Below are 22,831 nucleotides of genomic sequence, written 5' to 3'. Positions count from 1 at the left end.
TGAGCAGGTGTCGGACACCTCAGTCACCATGGACGTATCCTCGCTCATCCATGCGGACTGGACGCTGGCCGAAAGTGGAGTCGGCCGTCTTGGTTGCTTTGTTGGGTCTGCTACTGTCTCTGGCCATGCTCCCTCCACCCCAGCGGATGACTGCGTGGAACACCGCAGAGGCCACCACAGTGGATATGTTTCTTTTACTTTTTATTCATAGCTGTATGTAGAAGTGTCTGGTTGTATCTGCTGCTTTAATGTCTTTAATGTCCTCTGTGTTCTTTGATGTTTGATGTTTCCCTCTTACACACATGGAAGAGGGATGTGTACTATGGCTATGAGTTGTTGTTTTTTTCCCTTGGCCTCAGTCTGCACCCCCACTCCAGGGCCCAGGCTAAGACCGATTTTTTAAATTTTATTTTAATCTTCTATTCTTTTCTCCCATCTCCCCCCAGTTTACCTGTATCTCATCTTTTTTGTAAGGGGCGCTGGAAGCCGGCAGACCCGTCAGCGATCCTGTTCTGTCTCCCTGTAATGTTTGTCTGATCTTGAATGGGATTGTGCTGAAAATTGTAATTTTCCTGAAGGAACTCTCCTGACGGAATAAATAAAGTACTATCTAATCTAATCTAATACACCCCTCGCTACCACCAAAAATTCCCTTCACCGCTTCCACGAATGTGGGTTGATCCTGGTGATGGGGCTACAGTGTTCTGTTGCTGTTGCTTCTTTTTTATTTTCTTTACTTCATAGTTTTTGGCCAGGGTTTTTTCAAAAAGGCGCATTCCGCTCTGGGGAGCCAGCTGCCACTTAGGGCGTTCCTGAGCTGTAGCTTCCCAGGTAGCAGGACTGATGTCAAAGGACCTTTGATCTTGTAACGTAGTTGCGGACGGCCAGTGGGTCTCTTGCCATGGATGCCAATTCCCCTTTAAAGATGTTTTTTGGCATTCGGCCATCGTCCACGTGGCCAAGCCAGCAGAAACGTCACTGCCTTAGAAGTGAGAACATCCTGAGAAGCTCTCTCTAGGACTGTATTGTTGGTTATTTTGCTTAACCAGGTTATGTCCAGTAAGCACCTTGGGCACCCTTTTTTGACATACACACAATAATATTGTACTGCGAGATTTGGATACCGTTACACCCCTTACTATTTTTGCAATCACAAAGACTGAATATTCTGTTGAAATGTTTAAAATGTATTTGAAATTGCTGTAAAAGTACCTTGGATATTGTTTTAAATTGTTACAGACATTAATCTCTCAGCTCATTTTATTGAAATAATCAGATTCTTCTGAATCAGTGAAGAAGTCCACCGTGATCTGCGCCATGTTTTTTTCACAATGAGGTTTATGCCAGTGTAAGCAGGAGAAAATGTTTGCTTGGTTTGCTCATGCTAACCCACCTACAGAATAGTACGGTAATCTGACCCTATTGGAGCATTCTTTTTTTTGTTTTAAATCAGTGCTATTTTAAATTTTACCGTATTATTGGTGCATTATCGACAATATTAATAATATTTATTGAATGATTATTATCACTTTTCACCTGTACATAAATTTAGTTTTCAGCTTACATTGACTTAGACAAACTTATTTTGTTCTGAGCTTGACATGCATGTTGTTCTGTGGATTATCATATCTTTTGACTATAACTATCGTCCGTATTTCTACTGTTGTACAGTCCTGTCGACTGGGAAAGCATCGACCCATTTCCAAAGTCTACCCTGACGGCATAGTCCTGGTGGGTGGCAGTGGAGCCAAAGGTGTTGTGGACCAGCCAGTCAGTGATTGGTTCTTCAAAGCTGCCAGCGGCAATAATGACGCCTTCTCTAAACTGAAGCTCTATGCACAGGTGTGCCGCCACAACCTTGGTGAGTATCACCCATCTGCTGCCTTTTCTTCCGCGGCTGTTGCTCAATTTCTGGCTCTGCTCTCTCGTCTGACATTTTTACACTTGATGCACTGTGGAATTATTGCTGAAAGGTTTGTGAGAGAGCCTTGACAAATTGAAAATGTGCTGAAAGAATTAGTGGAGTAGCTTTCATCCTTTTTATAAGCAGGTGTAACATTCATGTCCATCTTTGTCTTTTTAGCTCCATACCTCGCATCACAAGCTTTAGACAGTTCCCTCCTAACGCAGCCCCCTCACTCGTCGTTGTCCAACCAGTCATCCTCCACGCAGCCGACAGGATCCACCTCCATCTCTGTTGGCCAGCAGGATGCTATGCAGGTCTCATCCAACAGCCTGGTGACGTCATCTGGACAGCCTGGCAGCGCCATGCAGTCTGCCAAGGCCACTTCTTTTGCCCCTTTTGCCAGCATGGGCAATCAAAGCCAGGGAGGTGGCCCCCAAAGTGGACAGCTGGGACAGCAGGCGGGAACCCAGAATACGAGCACCTCAGGGGACAACCCCGACAGCCACAGCCATGCCCCCACAGAGCCCCCAGAAAGGTATGTGTCAACCCCAACAAGCTTATTGTATTCAAGAAGGTTGTGTAGTGTACAACAATACAGTTAAAGAAAATTCTGTGATGCCCATAGCACTTTGGAACGGGACCAGATCGGTGTGCCCACAGATGGCGAATCTCACGCAATCACGTATCCGCCTGCCATTGTTGTTTACATCGTGGATCCCTTTAGCTACGAGGAGTCTGAAGGCGGGCTGGGAACAGCGCCAGCCCACTCCAGTGTGTGGACGCTTGGTTTGTTACGTTGCTACCTTGAGATGCTTCAGTTGCTTCCTGCACATATCCGAAATTCCATTTTTTTACAGGTGAGCAACTTTCTGATGATGGGTTCTTTTTCCACGCATGCTGTAACTACTGTAGTTATAGAGCAAATATCTTGTTAACGCACATTCATGTGTTTACTACAGTGTGTTGGATTCATGCTAATGTGGACGTAAGGATATTTTAATTTGTAAATGAAAATGTAAATATAATTGTACATCTGCAATTAAATATAGACAAAGATTACAGAAAAAAATCAATCACTCAACTAAAAGTTTCATGACCCCGCTGCCGCGGTACGCAGACCCTCTATGTTGTTTCTCTTAGACTGTTTTTGCGCATTTGGCTTTTTCACCAGCGTGCATAGCAAAGTAAGGCAGAGGTGCAGGAAATGTCCTGGGGTTACATTCAGTCCAAAACATGACATGAAAAATTACAAAAAAAAGACATGGTTAGAAAAAGTATGCCAATATACTGCCACACTGATATTTTACCCACCACCTACTATAAGGTCAAAGCCATTTTTTTCCAAACATGTATTACCACATTGTTTTTAAAAATGCACTTTATAACATTTTATTTGTTCTGTTTTTTTAAAGATTGTCCCCTGCCAGTACCTGCTTCAGCCTGTACGAGGTGAAGAGCGCCATATCTACGTTCAGCACCTCAAGTCTTTAGCCTTCTCCGTCTTTGCTCAGTGCAGGCGCCCATTGCCCACTTCCACAAACGTCAAGTCCTTGACGGGCTTTGGCCCGGGCCTTGCTATCGACACAGCACTTAAAAGCTCGGAGGTAAAAATATACTTTTTTAATAGTCTTTCTTTTTTTAATGTTTTTCTTTTTATGTCGCATGACCTCTTGCAATGTTCATGTTGTGTTTTTGTCCACGTCATTAATATAAATTCCATCCATCCATTTGTTTTCTACCGCTTGTCCCTATCGGGGTCGCGGGGGGTGCTGGAGCCTATCTCAGCTGCATTCGGTTAGAAGGCGGTGTACACCCTGGACAAGTCGACATCTCATCGCAGGGCCAACACATAGAAAGACTACATTCACTCTCACATTCACACACTAGGGTTAATTTAGTGTTGCAAATAAACCTATCCTCAGATGCATGTTTTTGGAGGTGGGAGGAAGCTCCAAACAGAAAGACCCCGAGCCCGGGGATCAAACCCAGAACTGTTGTATTGTTAGGCACATGCACCAACCTCTGTTCCACCGTGCTGCCCTAATAATATCAATTAATGGGATCGAATCAGGGCTGATATTTACCTTTTTAACTGAATGGTGATCGGTTGATAAGCTGTCGAGCTTAGCCGATCTTTACCACGACTGTGTCCCATTTAGGGCTCCAATAATTATTCAAGTTAATCAACTAATTCATTTAGGAAAACATTTTTTTTGTTGCTCTGATGATCAGTTTATTGTGTAAAAAAAGCGCAAGACGGCTCCAATTGGCACATGAGAGCAGTCCACCTGTTGGTGATATAGCTTATGCTGTCTGTGATGTGACCAGTGTGTGCATGTGGGCAGGGACAGCAGAACGCAGATAAAGTGACATCAATAAAAAAAAATAAAACAACAAGCGAGAAGAGGAGTGAAGCTGTCAAAGGTTTTACGATCGTTTTTTTTTTTTTGTTCTTGGAATTACAAAATCATTTTGGGGGTCATTTTTTTATGGTTTACAAATTGAGGGAGTAAGTCTCTGGATAAAGGCAAAAAACCTAAAATATTTAAATGACAGCCGATTGTAGTATTTGCTTTTGTTTAGTTATTGTGCACTAAACACTTTATTTTGTTAATAAAAAGCATTATGTAGCTTTCAATACCGTAAATGTAATACATCATCTGATTTACATCAATATTATCAAATTCTAAATGTAATGATTTATGTTTAATAAACATGTGTTCCTGGGTTTACTTTACTTACTTGCTGTAAAGCATTTACTGGTCTATGATTGAATCGTGACTCAAAATCAGATCAAATTCTAATGCCAAAATATCGGCTCAGGATCTGAGGCCAAGAATGTAAATTGGAACATCTACTAAAACGTCCTAATAATAATATTGATGTGCTGGCAAATACTGTAAATCAACATTGCTGCTCTGCTTACAGCCTAAAATATAAAGTGTTAGTTTCCATCTCTGCAGACACAAGGGTTTACCGAAGCTGTGTTCAGTCTCCCCTTGAAACTAAACTGTGTTTGCAGCTCAACATCCTAGTGTTTGTTGAAGCAAAACAGAAGGAACGTCTTACCTTTCAGACTTTTGCCTCAAATTCATTCCATTATTTGCTTGGGTGACTTCATGATAACTCCTAACTAAAGTCTTGATTCCAATTTTAAACAAAGGAACACTTTAATCTGGTATATTCCTCATACTGCCTAGATTGAATTGAAAATTATAATTCATGATGTGTCTTTAAAATGTTTTTAAGGTTTTTGTTCTTCTCTCTCTCTCCATCTGTGCAGAGACCAGAGTGTTTGCGTCTTTATACACCTCCGTTCATCCTCGCCCCAGTTAAGGACAAGCAGACTGAGCTCGGGGAGACGTTTGGAGAGGCATCACAGAAGTACAACGTGCTGTTTGTGGGTTATTGTCTGTCCCACGACCAGCGCTGGCTCCTCGCTACTTGCACTGATCAGTATGGAGAACTTTTGGAGACCTGCATCATCAGCATAGATGTACCCAATAGGTATGATTAACCTTAGCAAGTACAACCAACCAATTGTTTCAAATCATTAAAACAGATTAAAAAAAATAGACTTTCCTCATCATTGAATTTGAACTACCTTTTTAATGAGTATTGAAGCACACGCTACTAGTTAATTGCATGTAACTTTCAAAATAAACTCCAAACCTGATAATACACTTAGAGTAGTACCTCTGGATATAGGTGTTTCAGCTTAGAAGACAGATACAGTTGTCTCGTGGCGAATTGTTGTACTTCAGGTTCCGAGCAAAAACTCATGTTACAAGCCACCCCACCACTAGTTGGCGTAGTGATTGTTAAATCTGACCAAAAAATCCTGGTCTTATTCACTAGCATTAGCTTATAGCTAGAGATGGACACAACTTTGTTTTTCCAAGCGTGGGAAGAAAGACAGTGTGTGTTGAGGGCTATATTGAGTTGGATGATATTCATTGAACTAAAGAAAGCAATCATCAAAAAATTACAAAGCGTGTAGCTTTCTAACTTGGAGAAGCAGTTGGAGTCTAGCACTGCTAGTCTGCACCATACTGAAGGAAAATTAGTCAATAATGCCAGTTAAGGGCGTTAAAATAATATCCAAACGGCGGACATTTAACCATGAAAATAAGGAGAACTGCTGATGGTGTGTTTGATGGAGAAGCAGCTGGAAGAAAATACTGTAGAAGTCCACTCTCCCAAGATAAATGTTGTACTTAATTATTGCATTACTTCATAAAACCACTTTACTTCTATTGTAACTGTTTGACATAAAATATTTCTTAATTACAAGTTAAATTAATATTATATAGTTTAATGGTGTTTTTTGGGGGGCCAAGGGCTGATTTAATTGGCTGATTAATTTGAATGTTTCACAATACGTAAGTTTTTCAAGGTCTTAACTGCATTACAGAACCAATTAAACCCATATCCTAAAATAAAGCGATATAAAACTACTTAATATATATATTGGACCATCTAACGAATCTTTATCTCCTTTCCAAAAAGATTCCCAAGATTTTTGAATGACATGACTGAAAGTAAAAGGAGTGTGTTTTTATGGTAATGATAAAGTTGTTTTATGCAAATAAAAATATCACATTGAGCCAACAGAAATATTTAAACAATACCAAAACACAAAAACAAAAATACAGAATGTAGTTAACAGGACTACTGCCATTTGAACCTCCAGTCATATTGTGAATATATAAATCAGTTAACCTACATGTTTTCTACTCTTGGGCTGCAGAAGATGTGAATGATGCAACTTCCTGTGGACCATGTGACTAGTGGGGGTTAACTAATGTGTTAATGTAACAGGACTGTGTGAAAACTCAGAAACACCTTCAAAGTGGACATTTTAACTGATTTTTCAGTTATTTTGTTATTAAAGAAAATTAAGTTAAGGAGTGTTTGGGATAAAGAGTAAAACAAATATGTAAAAAATATATAACATTTACGAAAGATTTTAATGATTATATTTCATGATTGAGTCTAATTCAGGAAGCTGGGACAGATATGTGTTATTATTTTGTGTTCAACTTAGATTAAATAAATCTTCTAAATTGCAATTATTAAATATATGGTATGATCCTATTAATGTGCATGACACGTAATAAAAATATATATTTCAAAGGACTGTATTTCTACATTTTATTTCCTATGTGTACAAATGTCAGTGATAAACTCACTCTTTCCCAGCAGTTGCAGTTTTTCAGGTACGGCAAAATTAAAAAAAATATCTGTGATGGCCTTTTTTGCAAACCCTTAAACCAGTGGATCTCAAATGGGGGTACGCGTACCCCTGGGTGTACTTGAAGGTATGCCAAGGGCTACGTAAGATTTGTTTTTAAATATTCTAAAAATAGCAACAATTCAAAAATCCTTTATAAATATATTTATTGAATAATACTTTAACAAAATATGAATGTAAGTTCTTAAACTGTGAAAAGAAATGCAACAATGTGATATTCAGTGTTGACACCTAAAATTTTTGTGGACATGTTCCATAAATATTGATGTTGAACATTTCTTATTTTGTGAAGAAATCTTTAGAATTAAGTTCATGAATCCAGATCACAATTCCCTAAGAGGGCACTTTAAGTTGATGATTACTTCTATGTGTAGAAATCTTTATTTATAATTCAATCACTTGTTTATTTTTCAACAATTTTTTATTTTTTTTTATATATTTTTTTCCCGAATAGTTCAAGAAAGACCACTACAAATGAGCAATATTTTGCACTGTTTTACAATTTAATCAATCAGAAACTGATGACATAGTGCTGTATTTTACTTATTTATCTCTTTTTTTTCAACCAAAAATGCTTTGCTCTGATTAGGGGGTACTTGAATTAAAAAAAGCTTCACAGGGAGTACATCACTGAAAAAAGGTCGAGAACCACTGCCCTAAACCATGTTTGTATGTGTTGTTGTTTTATTGCCCTGCTCAGGGCCAGAAGGAAAAAAGGTTCGGTCCGACGCCTCGGCCTGCAGAAACTGTGGGATTGGTGCTTAGGTCTTGTTCAGATGACATCAGTTCCTTGGAGGGTTGTGATTGGACGACTGGGCAGGATAGGACATGGAGAGTTAAAAGGTAGCAATGTTTTTGTCATATTAAAATGAATACCGTTAGTTCTTCATTCATCACAGTTTGTTCTCCTGACGTGTCAGACTGGAGTATATTGTTGAGCAGAAGAAATCTGCAGTCACTAAGTCGCCGTCTGAAGGAAATGTGTCGAATGTGTGGCATCTCCACCTCCGATACTCCCAGCATACTTAGTGTGTGCTTGGTTGCCATGGAGCCGCAGGAGTCCTTCATCATAATGGCAGGTACGTACAACAGAACCGTTATTGATACATTTCTAAGTATACGCCTCCTCCAAGTCGGTGTTGTCTGTGTTGGTCTGCGTGATGGATGACAGCAGCACATTTCAATGCTTGTCCCCTCCTCAGCAGATTGATGGCAGGGAAGATAGTGTGTCTCGACACTCATGAAGCACTACTTATTGATCTCAATGTGTGTGATGGACAGTTCGATCAATATCTTTATTTTGGTAAACAAGTATAGTCAGGACAAGGACATAATACCAGGACTGTTTTCAGCGATGCCTGAATGAAGGAAATCATCTGTTGCTGAGGTACAAAACTATGAGTGAGGTTACGTCTTGTAAACTAGAAATGTTTAAAGTATTAAGTACATGATTTGTGGTCCGCAGCTATGGAGGATCAAATGGGACAGAATTTAATGGATAAGTAGATATTTAAATACTTTCTTAAATGTGTCATCATTTAAATACAATTAGAATGAAATACATATGTTTCATGAAGTGTGTAAAAAATGTATTATAAGTGAATTTATAAATATTTAACTAAACTCAGCCATCAAAGTCAATGGGCTCGGCTAACAGGAATCTAGTCCAATGATTGAGTTGGTCTAAAGTCTGGAACTTTTGAAGTCTTTGAAAACATGGCGGCAAAAAAAAAATATATTTTTGGGGAGATGGTGGTAGATATTTTAGACCTTTGGTAGTATGTGGAAGCAAGACATGATGCATGTAGCAGTTAAAGTAGGCAAGGCAAGGCAAGTTCATTTATAAAGCATAGTTCGTACGCAATGCAATTCAAAGGTATATACAGAAAATTAAAACAGTGCAAAATTAAAAATAAAATAATCGTAAAAATAATAATAACTCTGATTAAAAACAAAAAATATAATCAGTATAACAAATATTATCATTCTAAGTTAAATCAAATAGTGTAGATAAAATACTTTCAGTTGTCATATGCACAATTGAATAAGCTGGATTTGAACATCGTCAATGTTGAGGCCCATCTCACATCTTCAAGAAGACTATTGTAGGTTTTAGGAACATTAAACTAAAACGCAGCACCACCATGTTTGATCCTGACTATAGGCACCAGCAGGACACCACTTCCTGAGGTTCTAAGAACCTGAGATGGTTGACATGGTTCTAACATGTCAGAGATGTATTTGGGCACAAGACAATGAAAATACTTGTACACAAGCAGAGCCGTTTTAAATATATATTCTGAGCAACAGGAAGCCAGTGCAGTGACTTGAGCACTGGTCTAATATGGTCAAATTTCCTGGTTCTCGACCTGGATGGTGGTGCTGAATGTACTGCAGCTTCTTTACAGCTTGTTTAGAGAGCCATATGAGAAGATTATTATGGTTGTCTAACCTGCTGGAGACAAAGGCATGGGTTAGTCTTTCTTTGTCTGATTCATACAGTATTTCTCTCATTGTTTTTCAGGTTGTAAAAAGCTGCTGATGTTAATGACTAAATGTGGCTGTTGAAGTTCAAGTCTGAGTGTATTATAACACCTCGATTTCTAACCTGATTATTAAGTTTCAGCGAGAGTCTGAAGGTGACTAGTAATAGTTTCTCTTTGCTTCTGTGGGCCAAAGACAATGATTTATGTTTTGTCTGAGTTTAATTGAAGAAAATTGTTTTGCATCTGTAGGTTTGTTCAAGGCAGCAATAAAATGAAATAACAGGCTGACACATAGATCCGGGTGTCATCTGCATAGTTGTGGTAGGACACATTGAAGCTGCGTACGAGTTGGCCTATTGAGAGCTTGTACAAGTTGAACAATAAGGGTCCCATAATTGAGCCCTGAGGAACCCCACAGGTCATAGCCATTTGCCCACAGACACACTTACCACTTTCAACAAAGTATGTCCTGTGATCAAGATAGGACTTGAACCAGTTAAGAGCAGAACCGGATATTCCCACCCAGTTTTCTAACTTCTGTATTAAGATAGTATAGTCAATTGTTTCAAAGGCAGCGCTTAAGTCCTGCAAAACAAATACTTTTACAGTGTTTGTGTTCAGGCGGATATCATTTGTCAACTCGGTCAGAGCTGTTTCAGTGCTGTGGTTGGGGCCTAAAGCCTGATTGGAAAGTATCAAGCACATTGTTAAAACAGTAGAAAATCACTAAACTGTTGGTATACAACTTTTTCAAGGACTTTGCCCAAAAATGTCAGGTTCGATATGGAACAGTACTATAGCATCAAGACTACTATTCTCAAATAACAATAATAACAATAATAAATTGTATTCGGTATAGCAAAGTTATGGCGTTACAGGACAACAATGTGTTTGTGTTAGAACCCGACCACTGACTTTGATGGCTGAGTTTGACGGATCAAATAAATTCATGAAAATAAAATCATTGAAAAAATTAATCCTTGTTTATGTAAAAATGAATTAAATCTGAAAATTTTATCCATCCATTTTCTACCACTTGTCCCTCTCGGGATCACGGTGGTGCTGGAGCCTATCCCAGCTGCATCCGAGCGGAAGGCGGAGTACACCATGCACAATTTGCCACCTCATTAAATCATAAAATATTTTGTACATCCATTCATCCATCTTCTTCAGCTTATCAGAGGTTGGGTCGCGAGGGCAGAAGCCTAAGTGTCCTGGGTCTTTCCCGTGGCATCCTACAGGTTGGATGTAGTCTAAACACCTCCCCAGGGATGTGTCTGTGTGGCATCCTGACCAGATGCCCAAACCACCTCATCTGGGTCCTCTGATGTAGAGGAGCAACGGTTTTACTTTGCGCTCCGCCCGGATCACAGACCTTCTCACCCTATCTCGAAGGGAGAACCCCGCCACCCCACGGAGTAAACTCATTTTGGCCGTGTATACCCGTGATCTTGTCCTTTCGATCATAACCCAAAGCTTATGACCATACGTGAGGATGGGAACGCATACGTAAATCGACTAGTAAATTGAGAGCTTTGCCTTGCGGATGAGCTCCTTCTTTACCACAATGGATCAATACAGCGTCCGCATTACTGAATGCCGCATCGATCCACTTGTCAATCCCATGATCCACTCAACCCTCACTCGTGAACAAGACTCCGAAGCACTTGAACGCCTCTACTTGGGTCAAGATCTCGTCCCCAACCTGGAGATGGCACTCAAACTCTTTCCTGGGCGAGAACTACAAAAACCTCGACAACCTCAGCTCCAGAAATAGGAGAGCCCACCACAGATTCATCAGGCACTGCTTCCTCATAGGAAGATGTGTAAATGGGATTGAGGAGGTCTTCGAAGTTTACCCTCCACCGATCTACATACCCCGTTTCCATATGAGTTGGGAAATTGTGTTAAATGTAAATATAAACGGAATACAATGATTTGCAAATCATTTTTAATCCATATTCAGTTGAATATTCTACAAAGACAACATATTTGATGTTTAAACTGATAAACCTTTTTTTTTCAAATAATCATTAACTTTAGAATTTGATGCCAGCAACACGTGACAAAGAAGTTGGGAAAGGTGGCAATAAATACTGATAAAGTTGAGGAATGCTCATCAAACACTTATATGGAACATCCCACAGGTGTGCAGGCTAATTGGGAACAGTTGGGTGCCTTGATTGGGTAAAAAGTAGCTTCCATGATAGGCTAAGTAATTCACAAACAAGGATGGGGTGAGGGTCACCACTTTGTAAGCAAATTATCGAACAGTTTTAGAACAACATTTCTCAACGAGCTATTGCAAGGAATTTACGGATTTTACCATCTACGGTCCGTAAAATAATCAAAAAGTTCAGAGAATCTGGAGAAATCACTGCGCGTAAGCGATGATATTACGGACTTTGGATCCCTCAGGCGGTACTGCATCAAAAACCGACATCAGTGTGTAAAGGATATCACCACATGGGTTCAGGAAAACATCATAAAACCGCTGTCAGTAACTACAGTTGGTCGTTACATCTGTAAGTGCAAGTTAAAACTCTACTATGCAAAGCCAAACCCATTTATCAACAACACCAAGGAACGCCGCTGGCTTCGCTGGGCCCGAGCTCACCTAAGATGGACTGATGCAAAGTGGAAAGGTGTTCTGTGGTCTGACAAGTCCACATTTCAAACTATATTTGGAAACAGAGGATGTGGTGTCCTCCAGAACAAAGAGGAAAATAACCATTCAGATTGTTATAGGTGCATAGTTCAAAAGCCAGCATCTGTGATGGTATGGGGGTGCATTAGTGCCAAAGGCATGGGTAACTTACACATCTGTGCAGGCACTATTAATGCTGAAAGATCCATACAGGTTTTGGAGCAACATATGTTGTCATCCAAGCAACGTTATCATGGACGCCCCTGCTTATTTCAGCAAGACAATGCCAAGTTACGTGTTATAACAGCGTGGTTTCGTAGTAAAAGAGTGCGGGTACTTTCCTGGTACGCCTGCAGTCCAGACCCGTCTCCCATCGAAAATGTGTGGCGCATTATGAAGCGTAAAATACAACAGCTCGCCCCATCCTTGTTAGTGAATTACTTAGCACTTCATGGAAGCTGCTTTTATACCCAATCATGACACCCACCTGTTCCCAATTAGCCTGCACACCTGTGGGATGTTCCAAATAAGTGTTTGATGAGAATTTCTCATCTTAATCAGTATTTATTGCCAACTTTCCCAACTTCTTTGTCACGTGTTGCTGGCATCAAATTCTAAAGTTAGTGAAGTGAAGTGAATTATATTTATATAGCGCTTTTCTCTAGTGACTCAAAGCGCTTTACATAGTGAAACCCAGTATCTAAGTTACATTTAAACCAGTGTGGGTGGCACTGGAGCACGTGGGTAAAGTGTCTTGCCCAAGGACACAACGGCAGTGACTAGGATGGCGGAAGCGGGAATCGAACCTACAACCCTCAAGTTGCTGGCACGGCCACTCTACCAACCGAGCTATACCGCACAAAAAAAAGATGTGTATCAGTTTGAACATCAAATATGTTGTCTTTGTAGCATATTCAACTGAATATGGGTTGAAAATGATTTGCAAATCATTGTATTCCGTTTATATTTACATTTAACACAATTTCCCAATTCATATGGAAACGGGGTTTGTACAACCATCCGCAGTCGAGGTTTGCAGCACACCATCGTCGCCATACATGGTGTTGACAGTGCGCCGCTTCCCTTCCTAAGGCGGTAGATGGAGGTCCAGAATCGTTTCGAAGCCATCTGGGAGCCTTTTTCCATGGCTTCCCCGAACTCCTCCCATGTCCAAGTTTTTGCCTCCGCGACCGCTGAAGCCGCACGCCGCTTGGCCTGTCCGTTAGCCAAAAGGACCTGGAAGGACTCTTTCTTCAGCGGCATTCCTCACCACACCAGTGCGTTCTGGGATTACCACCATGACAGGCACCAACCACCTTGCGGCCACTGCTCCAATTGGCCGCCTCGACAATAGAGTTACGGAACATGGTCCAATATCCAGCGCCTCCCTAGTGACATGTTCAAAGTTCTTCCAAAAGTGGGAATTGAAACTTTCTCAGACAAGAGACTCTGCTAGACGTTCCCAGCAGACCCTTACAATGTGTTTGGGCCTGCCAGGTCTGTCCACCATCCTCCCCCACCATCGGAGCCAACTCAACACTAGGTGGTGATCCGGTGAAAAGCTCCGCCCCTATCTTTATCCTAGTGTCCAAAACAGACCACAAATCCGATGACACAACTACAAAGTCAATCATAGATTTGCGGCCGAGGGTGTCCTGGTGCCAAGTGCACTTATGGACACCCTTACGTTTGAACATGGTGTTTGTTATGGACAGTTTGTGATGAGCACAAAAGTCCAATAACACCACTCGGGTTCATATTTCACTGTCATTGTCAACATGAGCGTTGAAGTCACACAGCAGAACGAGGGAATCACCTAAAGGAGCAATCTCCAGTATTTCCTCGAGGGAATCCAAAAAGGGCGGGTACTCTGAGCTGCTGTTTGGTGCATGAGCACAAAAAACAGTCATGATCCGCCCACTTGTCCACCCACAGGCGGAGGGAAGTTACCCTCTCGTCTACTGAGTTAAACGCCAACGTACAGGGTTTGAGCCAGGGAGCAACAAGAATTGGTACCCCAGCTTGTCGTCTCTTACTGCATGCAACTCCAGAGTGGATGAGAGTCCAGCCCCTGTTGAGAGAACTGGTTCCAGAGCCCTTGCTGTGCGTCGAAGTGAGTCCAACTATATCTAACCGGAACTTCTCCACCCTGCCTTCGACTGCCGCCCAGCTCACATAGCACCCGACCTCTATGCTCCCTCCAATGAGTGGTGAGCCCACTGGAGGGGGTACTACAACAAGTGTTTTTCAAAGATAATATTCATAATATTACCAAGTTACTAACGTGTTGAATTGCACTGATAATGTTTTATTTTACTTAAGTTGCATCTGTGAATGTCTCTTTTTCTTCTTTCTCTATTGCTTTCTCGCTTTCTGTCTCTGTCGCCCTCTCTCTTGCTCTATCCCTATGCCATCAGACTCGGTGTCAACTGGGTCGGTGTTTGGTCGCAGTACCACTTTTAACATGCAAACACCCCAACTGAACACGCCACAGGACACTTCCTGTACGCACATCCTTGTTTTCCCTACCTCTGCCTTCGTGCAAGTGGCCAGCTCCAACTACACCAACATCGACACCAACATCGACATCCTCAATGGTACCACAGGTCAGAACGTCTTCTATGAGTTTACTTCTCAACAAGGACTTTTGAAATGACTTTGTTAGATTTGTAAAACTGCCTGTTTGCAGTTACTACCTGTGCGTCATCGTTTCCATATATTACATGTACTGTACTACTTTATTCATATTTAAAAAGACTTTTGTCTTCCACACAGACGGTTCTGACGGGATGGGTATCTTTGACCTGCTTGACCCAGAGAATGAGTTAGTTGACTCCGACATCATCAACATCTCTCCCAACACTTCACCAGTTCATTCTCCTGGCTCTCATTACCACCATGGAGGTGACGGCAGCAAAGTAAGAGCATTTTCAGCTGTAGTCTTCTAGCTCAATAACTTGCTTTTCTTCCTGTCTTTCCCATTAAGGTCATGTCACAAATAAGAAGTTTGAAAAAAAATTACAATTTTACTTGGCCTTTTATCCAAACTTCAGTGTTTATCCTTAAAAACGAGGCTTTTGGTTTTAGTATTTGTGTTCACAAGTAAAACAAAGCTCTTTTGTTTTGCGTCATAAAAACGGAGCGACATGATCTGCTTTTAAACGTTTATTTAACAGCAGAAGAATGAAGGTATTGTGCAGTTTTAGACACTTGTTCTATTGTATATAACATTCACTATACTGAACCGTATAACACACACTAATATAAGGCGTAATAACACACTTTCTTTTATAAGGTATAATAACAAACATGCACCAGTAATAAATCAATATGTTGATTTCAAATATAATATATTGCTTTTGAATATTATTTATATACAATTAATGTATATGTTTGAGGTGTTATGATGTCATCAAGTAGTTGATTTTCAGTCCTTTGATTGGACAAAATGAAAAGGATTTACATTTTTACAATTAAATTTTAACGACACTTGTTTGTAGAAATATTTGAAATATAGTTATATTTTGTGCCAGGTTTTGATTTGAAATAGAAATATATTTTGGGCCGTGTTTTAATTTAAGATATAATTCTATGATGTGCAGGGTCAGGGTGCAGACCGTTTGGAGTCTCGTGAGGAGGTGGCAAATCTCCTGCAGCAACCCCTGGCTCTCGGCTATTTTGTGTCCACGGCCAAAGCTGGACCACTACCTGACTGGTTCTGGTCGGCGTGTCCACAGGCTCAGAACCAGTGTCCACTCTTCCTCAAGGTACCAAAAACACGCCTGATACAGCTTTTAATGCATGCGCCAATAAAACTGTTCATAAAACAACATTTTCAATTAGAATTGAAACAGTTAGAATACATTATGTTTATGGTGTCTGATCTGATACTGATGTTGGATATTGGTCTGATATCATTAAAAAACAAGTATAAAACTCTAGAAATTAAAATAAAAGTTCATTCATGTCTGTAATTCAACTTCAAATGTGAAACTAATATATTATTTAAACTCAGAATACAAAGTGGGATATTGGTTATAATTTTGATGATCATGATGGCTTACAATCTTTGAAATCTCAACATTTTCTGCGATTTTTCAATTCAAGGAATTCATCAGCTCTTAACCATAATTCACAACTATCTTGAGTTGCATGGTATGAGCCTATGTCATATATTATTTTTACCTTGTAAATCTAATTGATGGAATAAACAAACTTTTGCACGATATTCAAATGTTTTGAGTTTCACCTGTATATGTGCTTGCATGTAAAATGTGTGATATAATTTCGGATACAAGCAGCCGTGCAGCATGTTTATTGAGCTAAGCTGGACAGGCAGTTAACATTAAAATGCCCTCCAATAAGCACACAAGTTTGGTCTTTTCTTGTATTTTAGTCAAGTCATCTACTGTACAAAAGGCAAACATGGTTGGCTATAGGCTACTTGAATAGAATAGAATAGAATAGAACAGAATAGAATACAAAGTACTTTATTGATCCCTGGGGGAAATTCAGCACCACAGTTCGCTCACAATACACAATAAATGCTAAACAGCATTATTCACATGTGAATAATATAAATATATTATACATATAGTCTACATTTAAGTGCAGTCAAGAAGGAACATATGCATTATAGAGTCTGATGGCTGTCGGTATGACGGACCTCCTGTGTCGTTCCGTGTTGCATTTTGGGAGCTTGGAGCTAGCAGCTACACACCAGCTAAGCACACAATAGCACACAAGCTATATATAGTTAATAAGTGTCCTTCATTGAACAATATTGCAGCACATTTGATCGATATAACAATTATCAAATAAATGAAGTTGCATATTACTCACATATGTAAAGTCTCTAAGGCATAAACGTATTAGAAAGTATTCAGTTACAAACGTGTCTGTATCATTAAACTTTATGAGCTTAATGTCATTAATAATTGTACCACTTCTAGCTTTTTGGGGTCACTGGGGATGGGTCAGGATTACCTGTCGGTGGTCGAAGGCTCATTGCCTTTTCAACCTTATTAGCGCGCCGCTTGATCCTCTTGAAATGGAAGGAAGCTGCCCCACCCACAGTTTCACACTGGGTAAAAGACGTTTTATTTCATCTCAAACTAGAGAAAATACGACTTGTGATGAGGGGTTCTGAAAGGAAGTTTTATCAGGAGTCGAGGTGTTTTCTGACCTTTTTTGACCAACCATCAACAAAGGTACAACAGTGATTTTTATTTTTTTAACAGTATTCTGGTTGGTTTACATACTGAAGGTCTACGTACAGTTTATTTGTTTTATGTCATTACTGTATAAGTGACAGTCTAAGCAAGGTTCAGTTTTTGTTTTTTTTTTGTTTTTTTTTGTTTTGTTTTTTGTGTGTTCCTTTTGGGGGTGGATGTTTGTTTTTTCTCTTCTATGTATAAGTATTGTTATTTCTATTTTAGCTTGATTTGATTTGATTTAATTTTTTTTTTCTCTTTGAAAAAAAAAAAGTTTATTGCTGTTTTTCTGTTCTGTTCATCTCAGTCCAAACATTAATACAAAAAGCAAACACTAATAATTGTACCACTTCAACTTAAACAGAGCAAAAGTGTGTATAGTACACTGTGGAATTTTTTCATAATAAGTGCTGTGTTACAGCCCTTGTTTCACAAAGCCCTTCAGAAAAGTAGAGAAGAAAATCCTCACATTAAATTTGTACATCCACAACTTGTACGCTGATCAAAAACCTTTAGAAACTTAAATATAAACTAAGCTAAGCAGGCCTGCAGTGTTACTGGATGCACAGATAGCAAACATAACAAACACCAGCCAGCCACGGAGGACGTTCCTTTTATGTACGATTGTTATTTGTAATAATGGCAGATCATTCCAGACTACAGTATGCAGCGACCATGTGATCATAACATCTGCAACAAAGGATTATCAATACAATGTAGCCTCCTCACAAAGGCTAAAGTATGTCCATACAAAGTACAAAGCTGCTGCTATAAGTTTTTAATCCCCACCTTCATTGTGGCAAATACGGTACATTTCTTACAAGTATCTATGCAGGACAAACGAAAAGCTGAACATGCGACACCTCAACCTGAGCCAGAGAGAGCTGCAGACAAGAAGCCATGCTAGCTACTAAACTAGATTTAATGTAATTTATCAAAAGAACAGTAGAGTAAGTGCTTAGTGTACTTTAACAGAATTGTAGCTGGAACCATGTTACTGTACGGCAAATAGTATGGACAAGTATTTAGTTTGTCTCAAAAGATAAATAATACCAATACTGCTCTGAGAGTACAAATCTGAAAACCAGAAATGACACAATATGTTACCTCAAACATCAACAGCGAAAGGAATAGCCTTTGATTAGTTTTTTATTTGTTATTTTTTTCAAAAATATTGTACATTAAATAAATGTACACAACACAAATGTTAGCCTCAGAAGGACTTGTGTAACCTGAAATAATTCTAACATAAACAAGTCTCAATTTTTTCCTAACCTATTGTTCTTGATTATTGTTTTCTGGTTGACTAATTTCATTTGATGTAACCTTTTCTAACATTCCACAATATAAAATGATAAAATGATGTACAATCCGTGCTGATATCGCATTAGATGATTATCAGTACAGGTCAACACTCAAGGCTGATATCTGTATTATGTCGGAAGTGAAAAAGTTGTATCTAGATAAAGTTCTCTCTGTTGCTCCAAGGCTATCGCTCAAGCACGTCTGACTGCAGTAGCGGGTGTAGGTATTAGATGCGCAGATATCAGATCAATATCGTATTAGCCAATAGTCCTTATTGTATCAGAAGGGAAAAAGTTGTATTGTGACAACCCTTAAAAAAACTCAAAAAAGCTCATATTCAAAGTGTGATTACAACTAAATAAGCTCTTTTAATACTTAAATTGAGAACTATGTTTATTGCTATACATTGATATTGTAATATGTCACATACTCATCGAAGAGGATGTTGAGTGTATGTTTATTAAACATTTTTCCTGAACTTTCATGAACATTTATATTTTTGTCACTTCTTCGGTGCTTCTGACTTTTGTGAGAAACATTTTTAGTTCATAAACAAACCTGTATTATTATTCATGAATATGATTAGTTGTATTTTTTGCTCTGTTAGGCCTCTTTGCACCTGCATGTGTCTTCAGTGCAGTCAGACGAGTTCCTGCACAGCAAACATTCTCATCCTCTCGATTCCAATCAGACCTCAGAAGTGCTCAGGTAAGCCAACAGCTTATTAAAAACAAGCACAATTATTCTGTGTATTAACGTCTTTCGAGAATACTTTGGTACTTTCATTTTCAACGTTACACTTTTTATAGGATTCAGTTTACGTATACTGTCTCTGTTAAATTAATGTAACAAACTAGTTTAACTGCGTATTGTTCCATGAATGTAATATCCACACAAAGATTTATGTGTTGAGGATTCAGTATTTTTAAGTTATACAACTACAAAATATCCACCATAGGGCAAAACAAAGTTGTGAGTGTCAGCACTTTGATACACCTCCTCCCTCTACATTCCAGAGTGATGTCATACATTCAATTCATCATTGATATATAGTTCACATTGTTTTATTCATGCATTTTTATCTATAGATTTTTTTTGTTTCGATATCTTTTGTTGTCTGATTCTGGAACGCATTAATTGTGTGAATGCTCCAAAGCATTCACACATGGTTTTCTTCACCAAAATTAATGTATTTATTATTCAACTTCTTCTTCTCCAGATTTTGGCGCGCTCTCCCTTCCACATTTTTTAATCCGATTCAAAACTTTCCAACTTCAAACTGTTCAGTGGGCCTTCCTTTGACAAATTCCAAAAATTTCCAGATTTCTCAGAATTCCAGGTTTTCCGGAACATTTTTCCCATTCAAAATTAATTGGCCATTTTTCAAACTTCCACCATTTCCACATTTTTCAACCTATTCAAACCATTCCACCTTCAACACATTCCACCATCCTGTAAATTCAAACTGTTTCCAAGTTCCAAAAAGTTATTGGATTTTCCAGAATTCCTGCTTTTCCAAAGACCTTTTTCTGGTGACTACTCCTCCCACATTTTTCAACCCACTTCAACCGTTCCACCATCAAAACTCCATCCATCAATCCATTTTTTAAACATTCCTCTTAATTAGGACAAAAAAAGTGTTTTTTAAACTGGAAAAATTCCCAGTTTTCCCGAAATTCTAGGAATTTCCGTAATACCAATTCTCAATTCAACATGGCACTTCTTTAAAATTTCTCGACCGATTTGAAAAATTCCAACAACAGCCATTTCAACTCATTCAGACCATTTTACCATTTTCAAAAAAAATTCCACTTTTCCCGAAATTCCCAAAGTCCCGTTGAAATGAATTGAACATTCTTTAAAGTTCCACAACTCCCCCATTTTTTTTATACAATTCAAACCCTTCCAACTTTAAAATACTCACCCTGTTCAGGAATTGTGTGCTCTACTTCAACAATTCTAAAAAAAAATTCCAGGATTTCAGTTCAACTTCAGCATTGGAGCATTCACACGCAATTCTTTCAGGAATTGCCTCATCTAGTTATATTTACATTAGAAATGGCTTTGTTTTTCATACATATTTTATTTTAGTCGAACCGTTAGGATGGATTACTGGCAAAAAGTGAATGAATAAATTAATATATGAATGTGTTCCACAGTGTTGTCATGAAAATCAAATAATTAGTTTGTGTTGTTGACAGATTTGTGTTGGAACAATACAACGCCCTCTCCTGGCTGACATGTGACCCTGCCACGCAGGACCGACGCTCATGTCTGCCTGTTCACTTTGTGGTGCTCAACCAGATCTACAACTTCATCATGAATTTGTTGTAGCTCACACATTGGAATCATTTTCATCATCAGACTGGAAGTTATTCATGTTGGAGTTTATTCCAAGATATGAGTATTGATGCGCTGTTTAAAGTAAGTTCTCTTCTGAACTTACAGTACTTGCTGTACCAGACGAGGTAAACCTTCACGTGAGTACATGAACGTGACAATAACAATAACCATAGTATGTTGGTTTTAAACTCAGAGGCCAGTGTGAGGATTTTTCACAATATCTTTGTTGTGGAAAGAGTTCAGGTTAAAGGGACATTTTACGAGCAATGGATTTTTTGGTTGTGCAACCAAAACTTCCTTTTTATTGCTTTGGATGAAAGAATATCCAAACAAAATGTGTGCATATTATTTATTGTAAGGTTTGAATTGTATTATTTTTCAATATGTTATATATATTTACATATATATTGAAAGAGGTTTATATCAACTTTTTGCTTTGTTCATCGTACTTAATAACAGAACGAATGACACCTACACATGACAGAAGGTTGCTTTAGAGTATTATTTTTTTGTAATGGAGGAAGATTATTTGTATTGTCACAATGTACAGAAGAACTATGACATACAGTAAAGCTGTAGCTTCACAGGAAATGTACAGCATTGAACTTCACTGTGTTCTAATGAAGACATACTTTGTTGTACTGTATATAATATTTTATACCACACATTTACACACAAAAACCAAACTGCAATCTAAAGAAATATTATATATAAATGCCAACAGTTGGTAGAGTGGCTTCTGTTTTAGGAATAAAAATGTGTCAACTTATTAACGTGCTTCTTGTGTTTATTGTGTTTGATGTTTTGGGGAGGTGAGAAAGACATAACTGGATTGTTGAAATTTCTATTTAATGTCAAAGAAAGATTTACATTGAACATTATTTTATATAATGTCAAGAAAACAGTCAAACTTTTTTTTAGTTAGTAAATTTATTTGGAGACTGGCCGTCAACATATTTATTTTATAAATAAATATTGTACACAATGTAAAAGTCAAGTATCGTACATGATGTAATAGTCAAGTATTGCACACCATGTAAAGTACAAGTACCGTACACCAGGGGTCTCAAACACGCGGAGACGTTATTTTGCGGCCCGCACCTTGATGTGAAAATTTAATGTTGGCGCGGCCCGCGGGTTTTACATGAATGGCGCTTTACAGCGTTATACTTTTGTACCCTCAATTTTTCCAGGGGGCTCCCATTGTCAGTGCCCCTCCAGGTATAATCATTCTCTCGAATTTCACCTTAACAACAATATTAAGAGGACACCCTGGAGGCACTGACTTAAGCGTCCTCTTCAACCTGTAGCGTGCCAGCCCAGCCACATGTTGTCGTTAGTACAGATAGACACAGTCAGCTACTGCAAGATATAGTTGATCAACAGCCATACAGGTCACACTGAGGGTGGCCGTATAAACAACTTTAACACTGTTACAAATATGTGCCACACTGTGAAGCCACACCAAACAAGAATGACAAACACATTTTGGCAGAACATCCGCATCGTAACACAACATAAACACAACAGAACAAATACCCAGAATCCCATGCAGTTCTAACTCTTCCGGGCTACAATATCCAACCCCGCCCCCTATTGTAGCCCGGAAGAGTTTGATTCTGGGTATTTGTTCTGTTGTGTTTATGTTGTGTTTTGGATGTTCTCCCAAAATGTATT

The 22,831-nt window shown here is 39.0% G+C and overlaps 1 protein-coding gene across 1 annotated transcript in view; it reads left to right on the top strand.

Annotated features, from left to right (window-relative positions):
- The window catches only part of med13a (mediator complex subunit 13a), a 207,813-nt gene extending 185,890 nt beyond the window's left edge, over positions 1-21,923 (top strand). The window contains exons 19-30 of the mRNA XM_061898202.1: positions 1,672-1,861; positions 2,084-2,441; positions 2,532-2,763; positions 3,319-3,510; positions 5,190-5,413; positions 7,861-8,003; positions 8,081-8,239; positions 14,711-14,899; positions 15,069-15,211; positions 15,896-16,060; positions 19,419-19,519; positions 21,013-21,923. Of these exons, the coding sequence (XP_061754186.1) occupies positions 1,672-1,861; positions 2,084-2,441; positions 2,532-2,763; positions 3,319-3,510; positions 5,190-5,413; positions 7,861-8,003; positions 8,081-8,239; positions 14,711-14,899; positions 15,069-15,211; positions 15,896-16,060; positions 19,419-19,519; positions 21,013-21,145 (2,229 nt within the window). The 3' untranslated portion in view covers positions 21,146-21,923. The remainder of the gene's footprint in view (positions 1-1,671; positions 1,862-2,083; positions 2,442-2,531; positions 2,764-3,318; positions 3,511-5,189; positions 5,414-7,860; positions 8,004-8,080; positions 8,240-14,710; positions 14,900-15,068; positions 15,212-15,895; positions 16,061-19,418; positions 19,520-21,012) is intronic.
- The last annotated feature ends 908 nt before the right edge of the window (positions 21,924-22,831 follow it).

This window comes from Nerophis ophidion, linkage group LG04 (genome assembly GCF_033978795.1).
Source record: "Nerophis ophidion isolate RoL-2023_Sa linkage group LG04, RoL_Noph_v1.0, whole genome shotgun sequence".
NCBI classification, from domain to species: Eukaryota; Metazoa; Chordata; class Actinopteri; order Syngnathiformes; family Syngnathidae; genus Nerophis; species Nerophis ophidion.
This window is presented reverse-complemented; position numbering and strand designations above follow the sequence as displayed.